The sequence below is a fragment of the Haemaphysalis longicornis genome, unplaced genomic scaffold, assembly GCF_048455015.1.
Source record: "Haemaphysalis longicornis isolate Haplotype H1 unplaced genomic scaffold, Haemaphysalis longicornis Haplotype H1 scaffold_1, whole genome shotgun sequence".
Taxonomy (NCBI): Eukaryota; Metazoa; Arthropoda; class Arachnida; order Ixodida; family Ixodidae; genus Haemaphysalis; species Haemaphysalis longicornis.
This window is the reverse complement of record NW_027526203.1, coordinates 432,412,113-432,430,481: the sequence shown is the minus strand read 5'-3', so window position 1 is coordinate 432,430,481 and position 18,369 is coordinate 432,412,113. Positions and strand designations below refer to the sequence as shown.

The window sequence follows — 18,369 nt, the reverse complement described above, 5'->3', positions numbered from 1 at the left end:
AAACTAGATAACCCTACTAATACTTCGAAATCCCCAGCCTGGCTGTTGTCCGTGCCCGGCGTGGGGCGGTCCGTCTTTCTCGGTGTTCTGTTATTCCACTGAATTGTGCTTGCTACGTGTCTTGAGGGTAGACCCCGTGCAGCTCTGTGCTAGCCCGTTTCCGTTCACTGTAGCGAACGGAATGCGCCCTGCTCCCGACCATATGGCTTTTGTTTACTGCTTGGTTGAGTGTGCCCGGTGGGCGCTTATTCGAAATCGTCCCGTGTCAAGAGCGCGTTTGAACATTGGCGAGTGCGTTTTAGACGTTGAAATGGTGTCATTTTTCATCGAGTGCGTATTCGCAGTGTATGAAGGAGGCTCCCGTGGGAAAATCGTGTAGTCTTGGCCTCGCCTATCGGCGCGGACAGGAGTGAATTCCAGTTCGGAACGAACACTCCTGAGGTTGTGGCACCATTGGCTGACGGTGGCCCGGGGACTTCATTTTTGTTTGGCGCTCAGTTCTTTCTGGCTACGACGCTACGCCCACACAAAGTGGCCGCCGTGGGTGGGTGTGGCTTCGGTAGCTATGCCACCCCCGCAAATGGGCTAGGTGTGTTTGACTGACATTAGAACTCGTAGGAAACTCGGGCATGGTTTTACACGGCCGAGTTGAACTCGGGACGCCCGTGGCGGCCGCTGCTGCGGCGTGGGTTATTTTTATGGTCGTCGTAGCAGGCATATTTCTACCCCGAGGGGTCTTTTAAACGAAAGAAGAATTTCGAGCTCGTTTTTATCTCTGGAAAAGTGCTGTGCATTGCTTGTGCAGTCATCTGGCGACAGACCCCTGTTTGCGACGACTTAGAGGCCCCTTTCGCTCTATGACCGGCGCGGAGCAAATGTTGTGGGGGCTGCGGCTTCGCGCGACCGGCAGCTTCTACAGTAGCGTTGGTGGCGACTGCACCATCGACCGCCACCAGTCGACCTTTAGCCGGTGTGTGAGCAATATGATCGCTGGAGACGTGTTTCCCTGACCTCGCCTTTCTTTTAGGTGGTTTGGCGGACATATGGCTTCCGCAGGTTCCTCCCGCACGTCTATCCGACTGCGGCCGGAGCGTGCGCTTCAGTCATCGTCTGCTCGATAACCAGTTTCAAACGGGGCGTTGCATGACCGTGCGTTTTGTTTATCATCTGCGCAGCAGAGAGTTTCCCTCGAGGGGTTGCGTGAGGCGCATTTCTTGAGAAAGCGTTACTGGCAGGATAGCTTATACGTATTGCGTATACTGTCGAGGAGACAGTCGACGCACCGACAGCAGGTTGAGGTGGTTTTTTCGCAGGGGTGAAGCCGATAGGAACGCAGGTCCGAGCATTGAGATAACCCAGCTGTAGTTGTTGTTGTTGTTGTTGTTGTTGTTGTTGTTGTTGTTGTTGTTGTTGTTGTTCCTTTGTTTGTAGCGCATACCCAGTTGAGGGATTGGCCAAGTACGGGAGCTTTATTGGGGCTAATGTGCCCAATTTAGGAAACTAAGATTTGGTTTTTCGCGCATGCATTTTCTGGGGTTCATCTTTTTCGCCTGACGCGTCTTTGGTGCATATCCCGACGTCTGGATTGGACATAATCCTAACTTCCTCTTCCACATGGTTGATGCTGGTATAGGGCATACCCCGATGGATTGATGGCTTATTGCATCTGTTCATTAACCTCGCTACAATACAATCAACAGCACATGTCTATTGTCAGGCGATCTTTACACATTTCGACGGGTTTTGTTCAGCTTCACCATCGTATGAAAGCGAGTAAAGGGGTGAGCTGAGAATTAAAGTAACCAGGTGACGCCAGAGGGAGGGCAAGCGGAAGTGGAAAGGGCATGAAGTAAGAGAGGGTTGTGATAGGATTGAACACTACGAAAAAAAAAAAGAGTGCGAAGAGCTCCGTCGACAAGAGCGGTGAAGGGCAAAAGGAAATGAAGCAAACAAATCTGAAAAGTTTTTGTCCTTGTTGCTATTTCTTCCTTCGTAGCACATGGCCACTTGCGGGATTGGCCCGCAATTGGGAGCTTTGAGGAGCTAATATGCCCTGTTCGCAAAATTTATAACAGCGTGAGTTTGAAAAGTAACAGTTGTAGGAAAGTGCATGCAGCGTGGAGCCTGAACGTGATGTCACGGGAGTAAGACAGGTGCACACCACCGTCGCAAAATCCGATTCTAGGGACGCTGTGACGTGTGCACCACTCTGCTTGCTGACGTAATTCATGCACTAAGACGAGCAAATGAAAGAGAATAAACTGACGCAAAGACGTAATAGCAGAGAAACCCGCCGCGGTGGCTCAGTGGCTAAGGCGTTGCGCTGCTGAGCACGACGTCGCGGGCTCGATTCCCGGCCGCAGCGGCCGTTTTTCTGATGGAGGCGAAAAGCAAAAACGCCCGTGTGTACGAGATTTCGGCGCACGTTAAAGATCCCCAGGTGGTCAAAATTAATCCGGAGCCCTCCACTACGGCGCGCCTCATCGCCTACGTTGCGTCGGCGCGTTAAACCCTACAATCAATCAATCAATCAATAGCAGAGAAGAAGCTGTTTGAAATAATTCTTGCCAAAAGATAAAGAAACGAAAGTGAAGGAGCAGGCTCAAGAATCAGAAAGGAAGTTGCTAATATGTATCGCCAGGCTTTCGCCTTAAAAGCACGTAAGCAGACTGGAGTGCCCCAATGAAATTTTTTGTCGAAAAGCGGAGGGTTTCGATAACGTAATTATGAGCAGCAACTGTTTTGAATGCGGCGCGCTTCGATCACCCTCTTACTTTTTTTTTGACAGTCAGCCATAGTCATGTGATTGCAGTGTCTGCCACGAACGGCAGAAACTGCTGCTTAGGATAAAAAATTTTAAACAAGAAGCACATATGAACGCCCAGAATAAAAATAAAATGAACCTTGCGGTGAAATACAGAATAATAAAGTAAAAGTGCAATAACATAAAGTAGTTGAATTTGCTTGCCCCCAGTTGCCACTAAGGCCGCAGTGCACGGAGCGAGAGAACGCGTTGAAAGATGCGGCGCACCCTAGTCGCGCAGCCTTGGAGCGCACTGCCCTGGACCGATTACGTCACCTCAATAATCAGCAAATAGCGTGAATCGCATTTTTAAAGCGCTTTAACCCTGCCCCGAAATATTATCATGAGCTTATTATCACCACAGCTCCGCCTTAATTGCCTGAAATTCGCTAAATCTCGGGCCTTCTGGGAGACGCCAGAAGGCCCGAAGAAGCATAGGGGAGATGCCAGAAGGAGGGCTCCAAAAACAACATTGCTCATGATAATAATTGAAGATTTCCACCTAACACTAGCGGCCCGCTGGCGCTTCTTGCATGCGACGTTGTCACGGTGAACAGGTCTCTCCGAGGCCGCGTCGCGCAAAGGACTTCGCATTGCCGCAGTTATTCGGTGACCGCTTTATGAAGCCAGGACGACGACGACCCGCAGCACAATTTCACCGCACTATCATCCCGTTTCACGCATTTGCAAACTGACTTTCCGCAACAGTCGGGATCTGGCAGATGGCGACGAGTTTTAGCTGCTGCGGTGTGTGCCGATTCGAGCGCGGTCTATGTCCAAATTGGAGGCAAATAGTTCCACGGTCATGTGTGTAGCGTTTCTGCCTGGAGAAGACGTCCCGGGCTTGTCAGGGTTATTCATATCTCGTAAGCGACGCGCTATATCAACAAGCTCAGCTAAGCTCGTGTGATGGATGGCGACGACCGACATTCGTCCATATAAAGATACGCCGTGCGGGAGTGTCGTTCTCGTAGACGCCGCCCGCGCGCCAAAACCACCTGCGGCTTCCTTGAATGCCAGAAACGCTGATTGGCGCGGCCTTTGATGCAACCCACCAATAGCCCCACCGTTATCTGCAGCGCTAGCTGCGTCATAGAGACTACGTCAGAGGGAAAAAAAAGTTACGTCAAAGCGCGGTTGACTGCTGGCAAGACGTCGCATGTAAACAAGGAAAGAAAAGAACGCTTATCTAGGGATAGCGCGCTTGAAATCGTGACCTATTAAGGCCCCTTTAAGCCAGATGTTAACCTATAAGTTTATATCATCATCATTATAACCCTGTTTGTGTACACTGCAGGACGAAAGCCTCTCCCAAAGACCTGCAGCCACGCCGATCGATTGCTGCTGAGTCCATATTTTCCCCCAAATTTTCGGAGCTCATCTCTCCGTCGATTTCTCGGTCGACCCATATTGCGTTTTCGGTCTATTGGCAGCCACTCTATCAAACGGATGACCGCCTATTGTCCCTCATTCGCATTACGTGTACAGACCATGCCTATTTTCTTCGCTTAATTTGAACGAGAACGTCCTCCACCTTAGTCTGTTCCCTAATCCATCAGGCTGTATTTCTGTCCCTCAGCGTGAGCCCTAGCATTCGGCGTACCATAGCCCCTTGTGCCGATCTAAGTTTCCTTCCAAGTCGTTTCGTGAGACCCCAAGTTTCCCCGTTTATATAGCAGCAGCCTTTTCTCAACAGCTAAGTCTGGTGGCAATTAATGTTCATACTTGTCGAGAACGTGGAGAAAAAAAATAAACATAACGCATATCTGAGGCAAAGCATCAATACATAAGTGATATTTGCAGTGTTCCTTTTTTTAAAACACATGGATGCTTGATTTAACGAAAACTACTCCCATTACACGGCAAAAGCGGTCACCCGCGGCCCTCCTAACGACATTCCAAAAAAGTCAAACCGCAACCGCAACGAAAGGTTACGGTAGATGGCGCGTGGAACGCGGTTTTGAGTAAGCGTATACTAAGTTATTTTATGGGCCTTAGCGTGGAGTAGGGTGCCTCAATACACGCGCGTCTGCCCCGCACGGCGGGGCTGGCATCAAGACACCCAGCGTCAAGCAGTGTACCACGGTAAATTTAAATTGACTTGAGCGAACCTCTTGCTTGTTTATTGTGGGAGGAGCGAGACGGGAGAGGAATAGCGTGAGAGGTCAGCGGGATAGAAGGGAGGCATTTACTTGGAGGAGTGCCAGATGTCACAATAGATGTGCAGGGGGGTGCCATTGCTTGAAGTAGGACGTTTCTGCTTGTTGGATTTAATGGCCCTGTGGATGTGTTCGCTCCAAGCGGAAATTAGAAGCAGGTTTCAATTATGCATGGTGCATAGAACCTATAGGCGTTAAAAAGACCCGTGTGATATTGCGTGCTTTTTTTTTCTTTTTGCTTAAAGCACGCAGTGCTGTTACACGCTTTCTGGGTCTGAAGTAATTTGATCCCAAGAGGTAAATATGCAGCGAACATGTCTGCCTGTGGGTTTTACCAGCCACATGCAGAGGGGATAATTCTCGCCAAATCCCTTTTTTCTTCCTTTCTCGCGACAATTATTTGTTTACGTTTTCCCCTCAGTGGAGGGATAAAGGGAGCGCTGCTGAAGGGCACTCAGTCAACAGCCGTTCCCAGTGGGGCCTAAAATAGTCGACTGTATCCTCCACATGGCAGCTCAAGCAAAGCTTACATAACTTTCTCCAAATCGTCCTGAGGTGCCTTGTTGAGTAGCCCTCATCGTGAATAACGTGCGGCCGTTCCCTCGTAACACAACAAAAACGCATAGCGATAAATGACGCAGAAGGAATTCGGGTCTATCTTTTGTAGGTCTGCCTGCAAAAAAAAAAAAAAAAAGAAAGAAAGGCGGGAGGTGGGGAAACAATCTGCAACCATGCCGATGGACCTTGAAGGGTAAAATTTGGTGGTGGTAGCCAAACTTTAAGTGTGGAGTCAGCCAGCAGCAGAACCAGTTGGAACAAGTAGCTCCATGCAAAATGTTTAACAAACTCTAACGTTTTTCACACGACAATAAGGCAAAAAAATACAACGCACTACCTCCCAGAGCACGGGGCATGCACAGAAAATGTTGCAACTTATGCTCTAACTACAGGAAGGCGATATCGTTACTTCCTACAGGAAGGTGATATCGCTACTTCACACACTTCACAGCGAGAATCTTTTAATATTTCTCTTGCTAAAGCTGACGAAGTCATATTCTCTAAGTTCAGTTACACAACGATTTTCATTTGCATGCTTGCGTACTGCGCAAAATGTCAATACGCGAGTAGAACTTCCTGCTATGCTGGTTTGTGAGTAGTTCCATGGTTTGCAGCGCCACGAAAAACTGTTTTTTGTTGCGTTTGAAACCATGGGAATTTCAATACGTGCTTCTTTTACTAGAATATTTTGGTGTGGCGTTTCGATCGGAAATACTCGACCTAAATTCTCCCCTAATTTTCAGATTTCGAATTGAGGTTCATCAGTTTACATGAATAAAATTTAAGATTGTTAGGCTATGTGTCACTTGAAAACGAGGGCAATAATACCCTCCTTTTAAGTTGCAGGTCTAAAACTGCTTGTTTTTATTTTTGTTCTGAAGATTCCGGTTCATGCTGCCATTGTAAGCCAGGTATGGAACCCTTATAAACCCATTTTGTAACAGACACTAACGTATAGATCCCTTCCGCCCCGGATACGCGATTTGCAAACCTTGCCTCTTCAATCTTCTTATTTTGTGCTTAAGGTTTCCGCCATATAGGTGGGCACACTGTTTGTTATGAAGCCCTGGACTTCAGGCTTCAAGCTTGCATAATCAGAAACGGTGCATCTCAAACCGCCTTCCTTATTTTTTTTCTTTTATGCACACTAGAAATGAAACTTTACATAGGTTTAATCATATGAGTATGTTTTTTTGGCATTTTGGAGGATAAATATCTTACCTGCAAGTAACGGAGGCCGTCCAACAAGCTGCTTATGGCCGTGAGGCGGTTGTCACGAAATTCGACGGATTTGAGCCTTCTTGTATTCTCCAAAAGACGATATGGTATATGCTGGATGTGGTTGCCCGACAGCACCAAATACTTAAGCTTTGGGGATGCGGACAGGAATTTTTCATCTATTGTCTGGATTGCGTTGAATCGAAGATCAAACACTGTCAATACAGGTAACTTCATCACGCCTTTCAGAAACTTGATATGGTTCCTGTGTATCCGCAGCGAGTTCAGGCGACTCGCGGCACTGAGGCCGCTGGGAACGCTCTCCAGATGTGCGTTCTCGATTGTCAGCCGAAACAACCGGCCCATGCGAGTGAAGGCTGCCTCCCCTATGTCCCGCAACGGGCAGTTTCTCACGACGAGCATGTGGATGGTGTGGTTAGAAAACCAATCACCCGGAATCTCCCTGATTATAACATTGTCGAAACTGAGTTTCTTGACGGTGACGTTCTGCAACATGGCCATGTCAGGGCCAAGGTCCTGGAACTGCGACACATTCCGGCACAACACTATAGCCCCTGCCTTACGGACTGAGCACTGGCAGCGCACCAGCTGCGGGCAGGTAGTGTTCACGTGGTGCCAATCTCTAGCGTAAGATGCGCAGAATCCGCTCGCAAGCACTACCACGAGCACAAGTACACGACGAGCTTCGGTTGCCACCCCGCAGAGCATATTTCCGGTAGTTTTTTTTTTTCCTATTTACTGTTTCGTGGTCGCATGTGTGGTCGGGATGCTAAAAATCCGTTGTAAAGGGGCACCAACCATGGATATCAACACAACCGACGTCGGAGGCAGGGATGTTGTCACCTGATCACAACGCGTAAAAATATTTACTGTAAAATGGCAGACTCAACAAGTACGTATTTTCAACAGCCACTTAGGAGTCGCCCCACTTTTTCACGAAGAATACACACTCAGACCTGCACCTGATTCTATCTGAAGTAGCACCACGGAGCGTCGCTTCTGTCGGATGGCGTCATGTCATGCTCGCTTTTTGGGACCCTACACGGCACTCTAGGCGACCGCTAAGCTGCACGTGCGCTGTAGCACATGGACCTTCACAACTCACTTGAACAAGGTTCCTTGAGGCGATTCACAAATCCCCACAAAAATAATCTACGGGCGTCGGCTGAAGACTTTTCTCGGTGAATGTTGGTTCTGTTGTTCAGAAGCGCCGGAAGTGCGCGCCACGCCTTGGGGCCAGAGACCGAAACGCAGACGTCAAAGCAGATAGGAGCGCTGGCGTGGGATGCCGGAAAAGCGGCAGCAGAGGTACGTATCGCAAGAGTACCGGAAAAAGTGTTCGGCGCGCCACCGTCTCAGACACCCCTCGTCGGTCTCAGCAGAAAATTTTCTGAATCCTTATAGGAGTGAGAGCAGAGTGTGATGTTTACTCACTGCCCTTAAACGTGGTTGTGTGAGACATCTGGCTTGGCTTGGGTTTGTTTCGTTCTCCCGCCGCGCAACAGCGCATTACCATTTTCGGTATTGGTAACGATTGGGCCTCTTACTGAAACCATAAAGAATAAATGCGAATATTTTGTTAAAAACTGAACAATCAACATAAAGAAGGATTTATAAAGGACGAATAACAAACGAGATAAAGAAAGAGAATCGAAATTATCACGATAGAAGGAGCGACTTAAATGAAGTAAATAGCCAAGAAACCAAAGGGAATCTGCCATGTATAGAAGCCGAGGGACGTTCGCTTCAACTAAGATGTTTTCTCAGCCTTATGTACCTATCTAAGGTGCTTTCGAGTTGAGTGTATACAAGCTATCAATGGTTTACAAAAAGGCAGGATGCTTTTGTAGCTAAGATGCGGAAGCTGGGCTGTGTAAAGTTCATTTATAAATTCTCTGCCTCTGCGTCAGTGCCCGACAGGCACTTTATAACGGTGGGCACCAGAAGGGACGATGCAACTACGCTAGCATTGACCTCACCTCGATATGAAAATCATGTTCATGGTCCCACCTCAAAAATTTGGGTGGGGTGCTTAGAATCTTACAAGAGTGTGAAGGCGAGGGACTAGTTCGAGCTCCTGTTTATCGCTGTTTAATGTTCTGTTGAACATTGCGGCCGCACACGTCACCACTCGACGAGACCCTTGGACAGCGCCCTCCGAAGTTCAGCTGAGTATTGAAGGATTCGGTCACCGCTGCTTGCTGCGATCGGTATTGAAACAATGCCAGTGTATAGCCTAGAGGTGCACTTTGAAAACTATTAGGACCAGCCTGACACGCCAGCTGAGCAACGATTAAACATATCAGTTGGGGAGCGGGGTAACACGAGCGCCGTCCGTTGATTCCTGTAGTCCAACTCAGGCTGGTAGCAATGTAACCCGTACATGCATACGCACATACACACATGCAAGAATGCATGCATGCATGCATGCATGCATGCTTACATACATACATACATACATACATACATACATACATACATACATACATACATACATACATACATACATACATACATACATACATACATACATACATACATACATACATACATACATACATACATACATACATACATACATACATACATACATACATACATACATACATACATACATACATACATACATACATACATACATACATACATACATACATACATACATACATACATACATACATACATACATACATACAAAAATCTCTGGCTGGATTTCACGTGCTGAGTTTGCGGGCCGCCTCATTATGTTCCCCGTACACAGCTTCTCGAACTCTAGAAAAGAAATACACGTTTGTCAACTAATAGGCTAAATGCTAATGCTTTGGAAGTACTGCTGGTAATTTTTCTTGGCGTAGTATTTTCGTGACAAAATAAGTTGCAAGTGCATAGCACATATACAGGTTATTTCGCAGCGTGAAGAGTAGGACAAAAAACTAAACTACCATGGGCGCTCTCCTAGGATTGACTTCCTTCTGGTTGGTTGTTTTGTGTTTTAGCATGGCCAAACAAGAATGAACACGCACTGTTGCGCCTAATTTAAAAGGAAGCTGTTGATAGAACCCCGGTAGACGGCTTGTTTTGTGTTCGTCGCCGTCGAAACGTTTTTGCCGGCGTAGAAAAAGTCCAGACGCAGGATACAATGTCGTCTCACTAGACCCACTACTCACCCGTTGGTGAAGAGCTGGTGGCCCGACAGTGTCCCTCTTTATGAGAGTGGTTGGGATTACCCTCCTTTAAAGGGACAGGATGAATGCTGTTAACGAGCGCAGAGATATTCATCACGGCGTTTTTTTGGTGTGCAAGTCAACTCCTCCTCATTAATCCTCCTCCTGCCTGTGGTAATGGGGAACTGGTAATGCGGTAATGTCTCTCTTTCAGAAGCTACGTGCTTCCTATCCTCAAAAGAAGTGAGAAGATAACGTTAAAGAGGAGTGGAAGAATTATCACTGTTTGCATGTTTTTTATCTGCCCACTTGATCGTCATTTTGTGATCATATGATGATCATCTTCGCTGAACCATCATTGGATCAGAAATCGACGTGCACAAATTATTCACATCGTGCTTGCGCAAGGAAATCTCTTTCAAATTGGATCATAATCAAATGGTGGCATTAACTTTTTTCTCGAGTTTGAATTTAAGACGCTACGAACAAATAAAGTAGAAACGAAATTAACATTATAAATTAATGTCTACACAATCCACAGGGAGGGAAAAATGTTTTTTGAAGGTATGATGTGATAGAATATAAATATTTCTATGTGTTCTTTTGAGAAGTTCTGCCCACAGTATGTAAAAAAGGCCGATGTTGACTGACCATATCCATCATCAAGAAATTCAGTAATGCAGACGACGTTGGCGTGTTGTGAAAGCACACATCTTTCCTCGGAATTTGCTTTTAAATGTGTATAGGTCAAAATGTTTCACAAAAAAACATTCAGGCGTAGCTAATCTTGCTTTGGCGTGCAAGCTGTTAGTCCGTGGTCATAAGTTTGTACATTTCGAGGATGATCCGTGCCCGGACGTCTTTCTTAAGCATCCAGAAAGAAGTTTGTCTTAGAGTTATGTCTCTCACGTTCTTTGCAGTCCACGTGTAGCAGTCCTGCAGCTCCTCGGCGACGCCTACAATACAAAAAAGTGCCACAACCATGGTGTTCAAGCGGTTAATGTTCACTTTTGCATGGAGCACAGGCGTGGATGTATGCACTGCATCGAAAAAGTTGGCGTCGCCACAGTTCTCGTAGTTCTGCTGATGCGTGAGCTCTTGCAGCTTTGCGTCCACACCTTTCGCACAAACCTTGGCTTCTTAATTAGGCTTTCAACGTTCCCCGCTGCGTACGCCACAGTCGGAGAAGTGACACTTGTCGGGAAGTGAAGCGTTGTCTCAAAACTCGCTGCCGCCCGAGTGCAGGTCGTTTGTAAGCTGCTCGTGCTGCTACACTTCTTCTCCGATGCTGTCATCACGACCTTGATTAAGCGGTTAATTTTCACCATTGCATGGAACCACAGGTGTGAGCGCGTACAAATTGGAGATGACCTTTGTACGGGCGTCCCTCCTTGGCATCGAGTAGAGCAACTTCTCCCAGAAGTGTGTCTCGCCCCAGCGAAGGTAGCTTGTAGAGTGCATGTACTGCTGCAGCTCTTCGTCAAGACCTTCCACGCAGACCTCGCCCACAACTACGATGATTAGGCGGTTAATGTTGTCCTCCAAGGCGCTGTGCCGCGCCAGGCGGAACTCCCAACGGCACCATTCACTCTCCACGTGGTTTCTGCGTAGTGAAGAAAGAAAAATTACAAACGCGGAGCATTATTTCCACCTTTCTGATTGAAAACTTCTCCCTCTCTAGACATCATAATTGCCAAGTTGTTAGAGTGCGCGACAGTCCCAGGAGGCTTCTTGTCCATGAAACGGTACTAAGCAGCAGCGAGTAGTGCGCACGCCTTCGTGAATGGATCACTTGAAGCATCTTTCTGCCAATTTTGTTGGTTCTGTTACGTTTCCATCCTGTTTTATCTTGACGAAAGCCACGACAGCGTTGATGACAAGCCTGCTTAAAAGGAAGAGGATCAAGCACCAGAGCTGGAGCTCAGCGTATAAACTCGGCGGATTTTCCTGCAGTCAAGTTGGGCGTAACATCATTATAAGTTAAATGTCCTCACTGTGCTGAAGGCGCAGCCTTTGCAACAATTGGAAAGCTGTGATCTCACCGACTGTCCTCAGAACCGGCTGACGTAAATTTCTTAGCCCGTGTTGTAAGTTTGTTACAGACCGCAGGCAGAAACTAATTTGCGTGCGACCAGTGCTGACGCTTTTAAGGCACTAAGGTGCTAAGGTTTAAGGCTAATGTGTTAGGCACTGGGCGCGAACGAGATTAGAGCATCGATTTGAGGTCACGGCAACTGTTCTACAGCGCAGCTGTAAATGGCTAGGCTAGCATACATTTTTATGTCCGTGTAGTAAACATTTGAAATAAAACTCAGTGGCTCCGCGTTCTTTCGAAGGGCTACGCGTTTCATAGTGCCAGACTTCCCATAGTCCGCGCTTTAACTCGGCAGATCCGCAAGGTAACCGTCAAGGCCCAGTAAAGCACAGGTGAAGTAAGAGAGCAGAAGAATGCAGCCAAGTACCCGCCGCGGTGGCTCAGTGGCTAAGGCGTTGCGCTGCTGAGCACGAGGTCGCGGGTTCGATTCCCGGCCGCGGCGGCCGCTTTTCTGATGGAGGCGAAAAGCAAAAGCGCCCGTGTGTACGAGATTTCGGCGCACGATAAAGATCCCCAGGTGGTCAAAATTAATCCGGAGCCCTCCACTACGGCGCGCCTCATCGCCTGCGTTGCGTCGGCGCGTTAAACCCCACAATCAATCAGAATGCAGCCAAGTGAGCGAACAAACAGGCAGCGAAATCTACCATCGCTGTCAAGTTTCCCAATGCACTGCGACAGATAGGAGCAGCGGTGATAAGCGCAGGAGACCGTTCGAAACCATTGGAATGCGTCAGGAGCAAGCGCATCGCGAAGCAAATCGTGTCCAGTGGTAAGAGGACGAAGCCCTTCGAGCGAGAAAGAGAATCAACTTTTATTGAGCCCAACTAGAGGTATTGGCTAGGGCACGTAGGCACAGGATGGGGCGGGACCCTCTTCACGGGTCCCATATGCGTCTAGCAGCTCCTGGCCCCTGGCTACCAGCGCGATCTGGATCGTCTGGTCGGGGCTAGACAACAAGGGTCTCCTATCGCTTTGGGGGGTCGGGTGTGGGAATAGCGGGGGGGGGGGGGCGGATCTCAAGAGACTCGCACTCGGCCAGGACGTGTGCCAGAGTGCCTTCTCTGTCCTTGCAGAATGGGCAAGTACTCTCGTACCTGTCAGGGTACATCTTGTTTAGGAGTGTGGGATGCGCTAGCGACCCCGCCTGTATCCTTCGGATAAAGGTCTGCTGCTTTCGGCTCAACTGCGGGTGAGGCCTGGGGAATTTGCACCTGCGCTCTCTGTACATTTCAGTTATTTCTCTGTAGCTCGTGACGGGGCGCAGCAGCGCCGGGTCGTCCTCGGCCCGGACGGACAACTCTCGGGCGTGGTGGTCGGCGAGTTCGTTTCCTTCCGCCTTCGAATGAGCCGGCACCCACACAAGCTCTAAGGCTCGCCTCGGGGGCCTTTGCTTGGACAGTATCGCACCTGCTGCGGGGGACATCCTCCCTTTTCGGAAGTTGGCGTACGCATTCTTGGAGTCCGTGACTAAAGTGCCGGCCCTCGGATGTGTAGCGCGAAGGCCACGGCAACTTCCTCCGCTTCGGCTGATTGTGTAGTGCCGACCGATGCGCAGCTCACCAAGGTCACTATGGTGTTGACCGCCGCCGTAGCCTTGGTTTCGTACTTGGGAAGCGCCGCGTCCGCATAGAGGACGTCATGGTCCTCTTCGAGCTGGCGGGCCAGCGCCCTGGCCTTTGCGGCACGCCTCCCTTCGTTTTTCCCGGGATGCATGCTCCTTGGAAGGGGCTTGGTCTTTACGACGTCCCTCCACTCTGGAGGTAACGTTTCGGGGTCTGGTTGAGGTTCAATGCTTCATCCCACCTTGCGCAGGACGGCCCATCCGTGTTCGTTCTGACTCAGTCTGATCCTTAGTTTAGAGAGGTGCCCTCCACCATCTCGTCCACCGTGTTGTGCCTGCCCATGCCCAGAAGTTTCTGCATGGGCGAGTGGACGGGCATTCCCACGGCGAGCTTGGTCGCCTTTCTGACAACCGTGTCCAGTGACTCATGATCCCGCTTCGTCAGCTGGTGGTACTGGGCAGGTAAGTGATGCGGAACACGATAGACGCCTGCACCAACTTCAGGGCGTCGTCTTTGATTTTTTGGTTCCTGTTGGTGACTCTCCTGATCATGCTCAAGATCTGCTCGGAGATGGTCTTGATCTTGTGCGTGGCCGCGGTGGCCTTGCTGTCGTCGTGCATCAACAGGCCCAGGATGCCGACCTGCTGCGTGGGCTCGATTTTCATGCCGTCGATCGTGACGACCACGTTCGGCGGCGGTTCTTTTTTGGGCCTACCGGGTTGCACCGTCGACAGCTCCTACTTCTTCGGGGCACAGCTCAGCCCACAGGTTTTGGCGTACTCGTGGACAGTCGTCACCGCCCTCTGCAAGGATTCATACAGCCAGGCGTCGGAACCCGCTCGAGACGTCCACAGCGTTATGTCGTCGGCGTATAACGCGTGGTCCACGCCTTCGATCTCTTGGTGTAACTTGGGCAGGGGCAGGAGGGCCAGGTTGAAGAGCAGCGGTGACAGGACCGACCCTTGTAGAGTGACCCTGTCTCCGAGCTCCATGAACGTGCACGAATCAAAGCGTCTCTGGCGTTTAATTGGACATTATTATGTTGGCATTCACGACGCTTCACTAAAGTGTCCTCGGACTCTCCTGGGAATTTGGGTTAGAGGCGATGACTAGACCCCCGTGGTCGTACTCGGTGATTTAAATGTGAATGCGTCGGGACCGAAGATGAAGGGGCTTACGCGTTTCGTGTTGGACACATTTGGCTTGCGACTCCAGACTGATCGGGCCCAACAGTCTACGCCGCGGCGTACGTGCATCGATTTGCAATTATCCAAGAATGCGCGTACAGTTGCGAGTATGCCCATCAGTGTATAAGAGCGACACAAAGACGTTGTGACCGTCCTTACTAATCGGAAACAGTGGATACAATAAAACATTTACAACAAGTGTGATTGCCACGACGTTTTCAACTTCACTGCCATCCACCTTCGCAGAGCGAAATGCCCTTGATTCTTTGTGGCGAGGAAAGAAGCAAGAACAATTGCGGGTACGACACCTCAGCGTATATTAGTGATCAGCCAGTGCTGAGTAATAATCCGTAGACCCACATTACGGCCCGGGTCAAAGTCAATTGTAGTTACGGAACATAAAAATTAACCTGTATGCATAAAATGTCATTTCATACGAACACATTTTCACATTTTTGTCGTGTTTGTGTGAACACGTTTAGTCCAGACTTGCAACATAACGCATTTTTCAATGTTGGGGTGAAACCAACGCTTCCCATTGCAATCGCCACTATGCAACGACTTCCTAATCTCATAAAAGTATGATGCCGGGATTTTCTAACAAGATGTATAGGCGGTTATGCAATTCTTCAAAATACCTCATCGTACTTCGAGGTGAAAAAGAGAAAGCCACCAGAAAGCCTGAACTTAGGCTAATTTTAACACGCAATTAGTTTTTCATCAGTCATTCACGAAGTGGACTCTATTTTTCGCCTCAGAGGTCCCTACAGATCTATGAAGCAGTAGGTTCGCCAGTCCCTTTGCTTCAGACCGGCTCCGATTTATATACTTGCCTAGTATAGTTTTCGTTCTTTTTGTCAACATGGGATCATGCATGTCTTACCTAGTCAAGTGCCGTTTATTTTGTCAGTTGGGAGAGAAAAAAATCAAAGTAATTCCGCCCTGCGATGGAGGATGGCCAGAAGAGCTGAAGACATCATGTAACAGAATTTATTGAAGGCATTTTATTGTCCCCTTCATTAGTGCTTAGAAACGAAAGTCACAAAGGCTTCGTTGTCACTATTGTATACTCTGATAGGCGTATCAGTAGATACAGACACATTCTTGGATAATGTCAGATCAAAGCACGTGCGCCGCTGGGTTGGGCCCGATCGGTGTAGCATCGCAAGGCAAATTCTCTAACACGAAACTCACAAACCACTCCCTTTTCGGTGCCGACACATCCGCATTCCCAGACTATGGCCACACGGGTACCATCATCGCAACCAATCACCGGTCCGAGGACAGTCTAAGGATACCCAAGCCATTCTTTAAGGGGCCATGTAGGCGGAATGCAAGTTTGTTTTATCCGAAAGATTCGGTTTTTTATAGTGGCATCAGTGCTTGACCGGCAGCAAACGATGCTTTCTTCACTGACAAATTAAAGGGACACTGAAGTGAATTTGTCAAGCTCCCGTTTTTGCTTGCACTGCGTAGACTAGCTCAAATTAGCACACTTTTCATCGTTTATCCGGTTGACAAATCGCTAATTATTTTACAAAGCGCGAAAGAAGAAAAACTACCATGCGCGGTTTGCGGCGGCCGCACCAACTAAGCTGTGACGTTGGGAGGAGGGGGCACCGTGATTGGACGATGCGCAAGGTTAGCAATCAAACAAGTTTCGGTTTCGGTTTCGGTTCTGTAAAACAACATGTTCGACATCCGATCGCGTCGTTGGATGGGCATTCTCAATATTCCTGTAATCGTAGTACCACGCTTCTGCCATGTTGCCGGCTGTAAAATGCATAAGATAAGCCTCCCAGGACGGCTTGGAATCGTAGCATTCACTAGCCGAGGCCTACGCAGTACGCGTCCCCGCAGACGCACAAATGAATGCGCTTTCCCCCCATATTTCTAGCTTGCCTCACTCATGCCTGTATCGTAAAAAGCGTGTTCGCACCAGGTCAAGGGTCTGTTGATTCTGGCCTGTGCCCACTGCCCGCAAGCAGTCGGTGCTTATGGCAACAGCACGCCAACGAGAACTCGCTAGCGCGCCAGTGCCAGGCTGCGCGAGTTCTGCGGACTAGTTCGTGGAGCAGTGAACGTTGCGGCCCAAAAAAGGTGAACGCAGTATAGAAAACATCGGCGAAAAACGAAAAAGTTACCTTATAAAAACAAAAAAAAAAGCTTGTACCCGCGGGAACTCGTGACGGGCAAAACACTTGCGATGATATACCTAGCGCTCCAGACCAGAAAGCCACAAGCGCCAGCGCTGCCGAAAACGGAAATATAAGGTATATAATGTATAACCAGTTTACACTTTTATTTAGTTTTAGTATTTCAAGCAGCTTAGGTGACTATTTGTTGTATTGCGCTCGTGCAGTAAGCGTCCCCCGAGTTTCCACAATAGCTCACGTCTAGCAACTGCATTTATTAGACGGAAAAGCGTTCGCAGATGCGTAGCCGTGCTGCTGACCGCTGTGCTTGTTCGCCCAGCGCAAAAAAGTGCTTCCCGCACCCTAGTTTTACGCTGTACGGTACAAATATCAGTTGATTTCATTTCATTAGTACCTATATTGACTTCGCTGACTCTTCTACCCCTTCAAGAGGCCTTGTATTTTCCTACTGGCGTACCAGTCAGCGAAGCGTCGCATGTGCACTTGTGCAGCGCTTGTGTGAAGCGACCTTGACTTGGAGCTAGATACAGAGTACAAACTAACGAAGTAAACAAAGGCACATTCTTCCATTCACAAACGTGTTATAGCTTAGTTTCAACTGATCGAGCGAATTGCCATGACCCGTCGGCGGCCGGCGGACTAAACGTTGGGCTGACTGACTCTCGCGGAAGGTCGGCGAGCCGTGTAGTAGCGCAGCCAATTGCCAGCTCCTCTCCTTCTGACGTCACACGAAAACGCCAAAGAAAATGGGCGAGAGTGCGGAGAGGAGGACAGCATTTTCGAATTGATTTTTCTACTAAATAAATTCGCGTAAACGCGCTCAGAGTGGTCGAAACAGGGCCTAGGGACTCCGGACTACAATTTGCGCTCGTAATCCCGCTCCCGCATAGTTTACATATCACTTCAGTGTCCCTTTAATGACTTTACGTCAAAATTTGGATTCTCCAACCAAATCGTGTATTTCGTGCCGTCTGCGATGACGTAATAAGGACGGGTCTTCAAGCGAACGTTCGTGCGCTGTTCACTCTGCAGGGGACTGCGGAACATGTTTTTGCCAGTAGTCCTCCTAGATGGCGCCGCCACACGGCGCAGGGCCGCTGTCTGCCTCTGCTTTGTTTCTGACCCTATTTGCACCTGGTTTGTTTTTGCTATGGTGGTAATAATTTTTCGTTCGTAAAACCTGCGGTATGCTCGACAAACAGGGTCACGTAAGACAATTTCGCTTACGCCAATCGGCCTGTGTCGTGTGACGCAACCCCAAAGCACCAGGCAGCTATAATAAGCATAGTGTGCGCAGTACCAACAACAGTACGCACTGGTACTTGTATGTTTCCGTGTACTTTCGTATCTTCCATTGTTAACCCCACCATTGTTACTGCTATAAAGTGAATATGCATTACATTTAAGCGAAAATAGCTCCTTCTGCAAGCTTATAAGCCCTGCCTA

The 18,369-nt window shown here is 48.7% G+C and overlaps 1 protein-coding gene across 1 annotated transcript in view; it reads right to left on the bottom strand.

Annotated features, from left to right (window-relative positions):
* The window catches only part of LOC144162036 (uncharacterized), a 78,993-nt gene that overhangs the window by 39,754 nt on the left and 20,870 nt on the right, over window positions 1–18,369 (bottom strand). The window contains exons 6-8 of the mRNA XM_077692557.1: window positions 11,241–11,526; window positions 9,927–9,990; window positions 6,742–7,490 (exon numbers count right to left, since the gene is read on the bottom strand). Coding sequence (XP_077548683.1) covers window positions 6,742–7,490; window positions 9,927–9,990; window positions 11,241–11,526 — 1,099 coding nt within the window. The remainder of the gene's footprint in view (window positions 1–6,741; window positions 7,491–9,926; window positions 9,991–11,240; window positions 11,527–18,369) is intronic.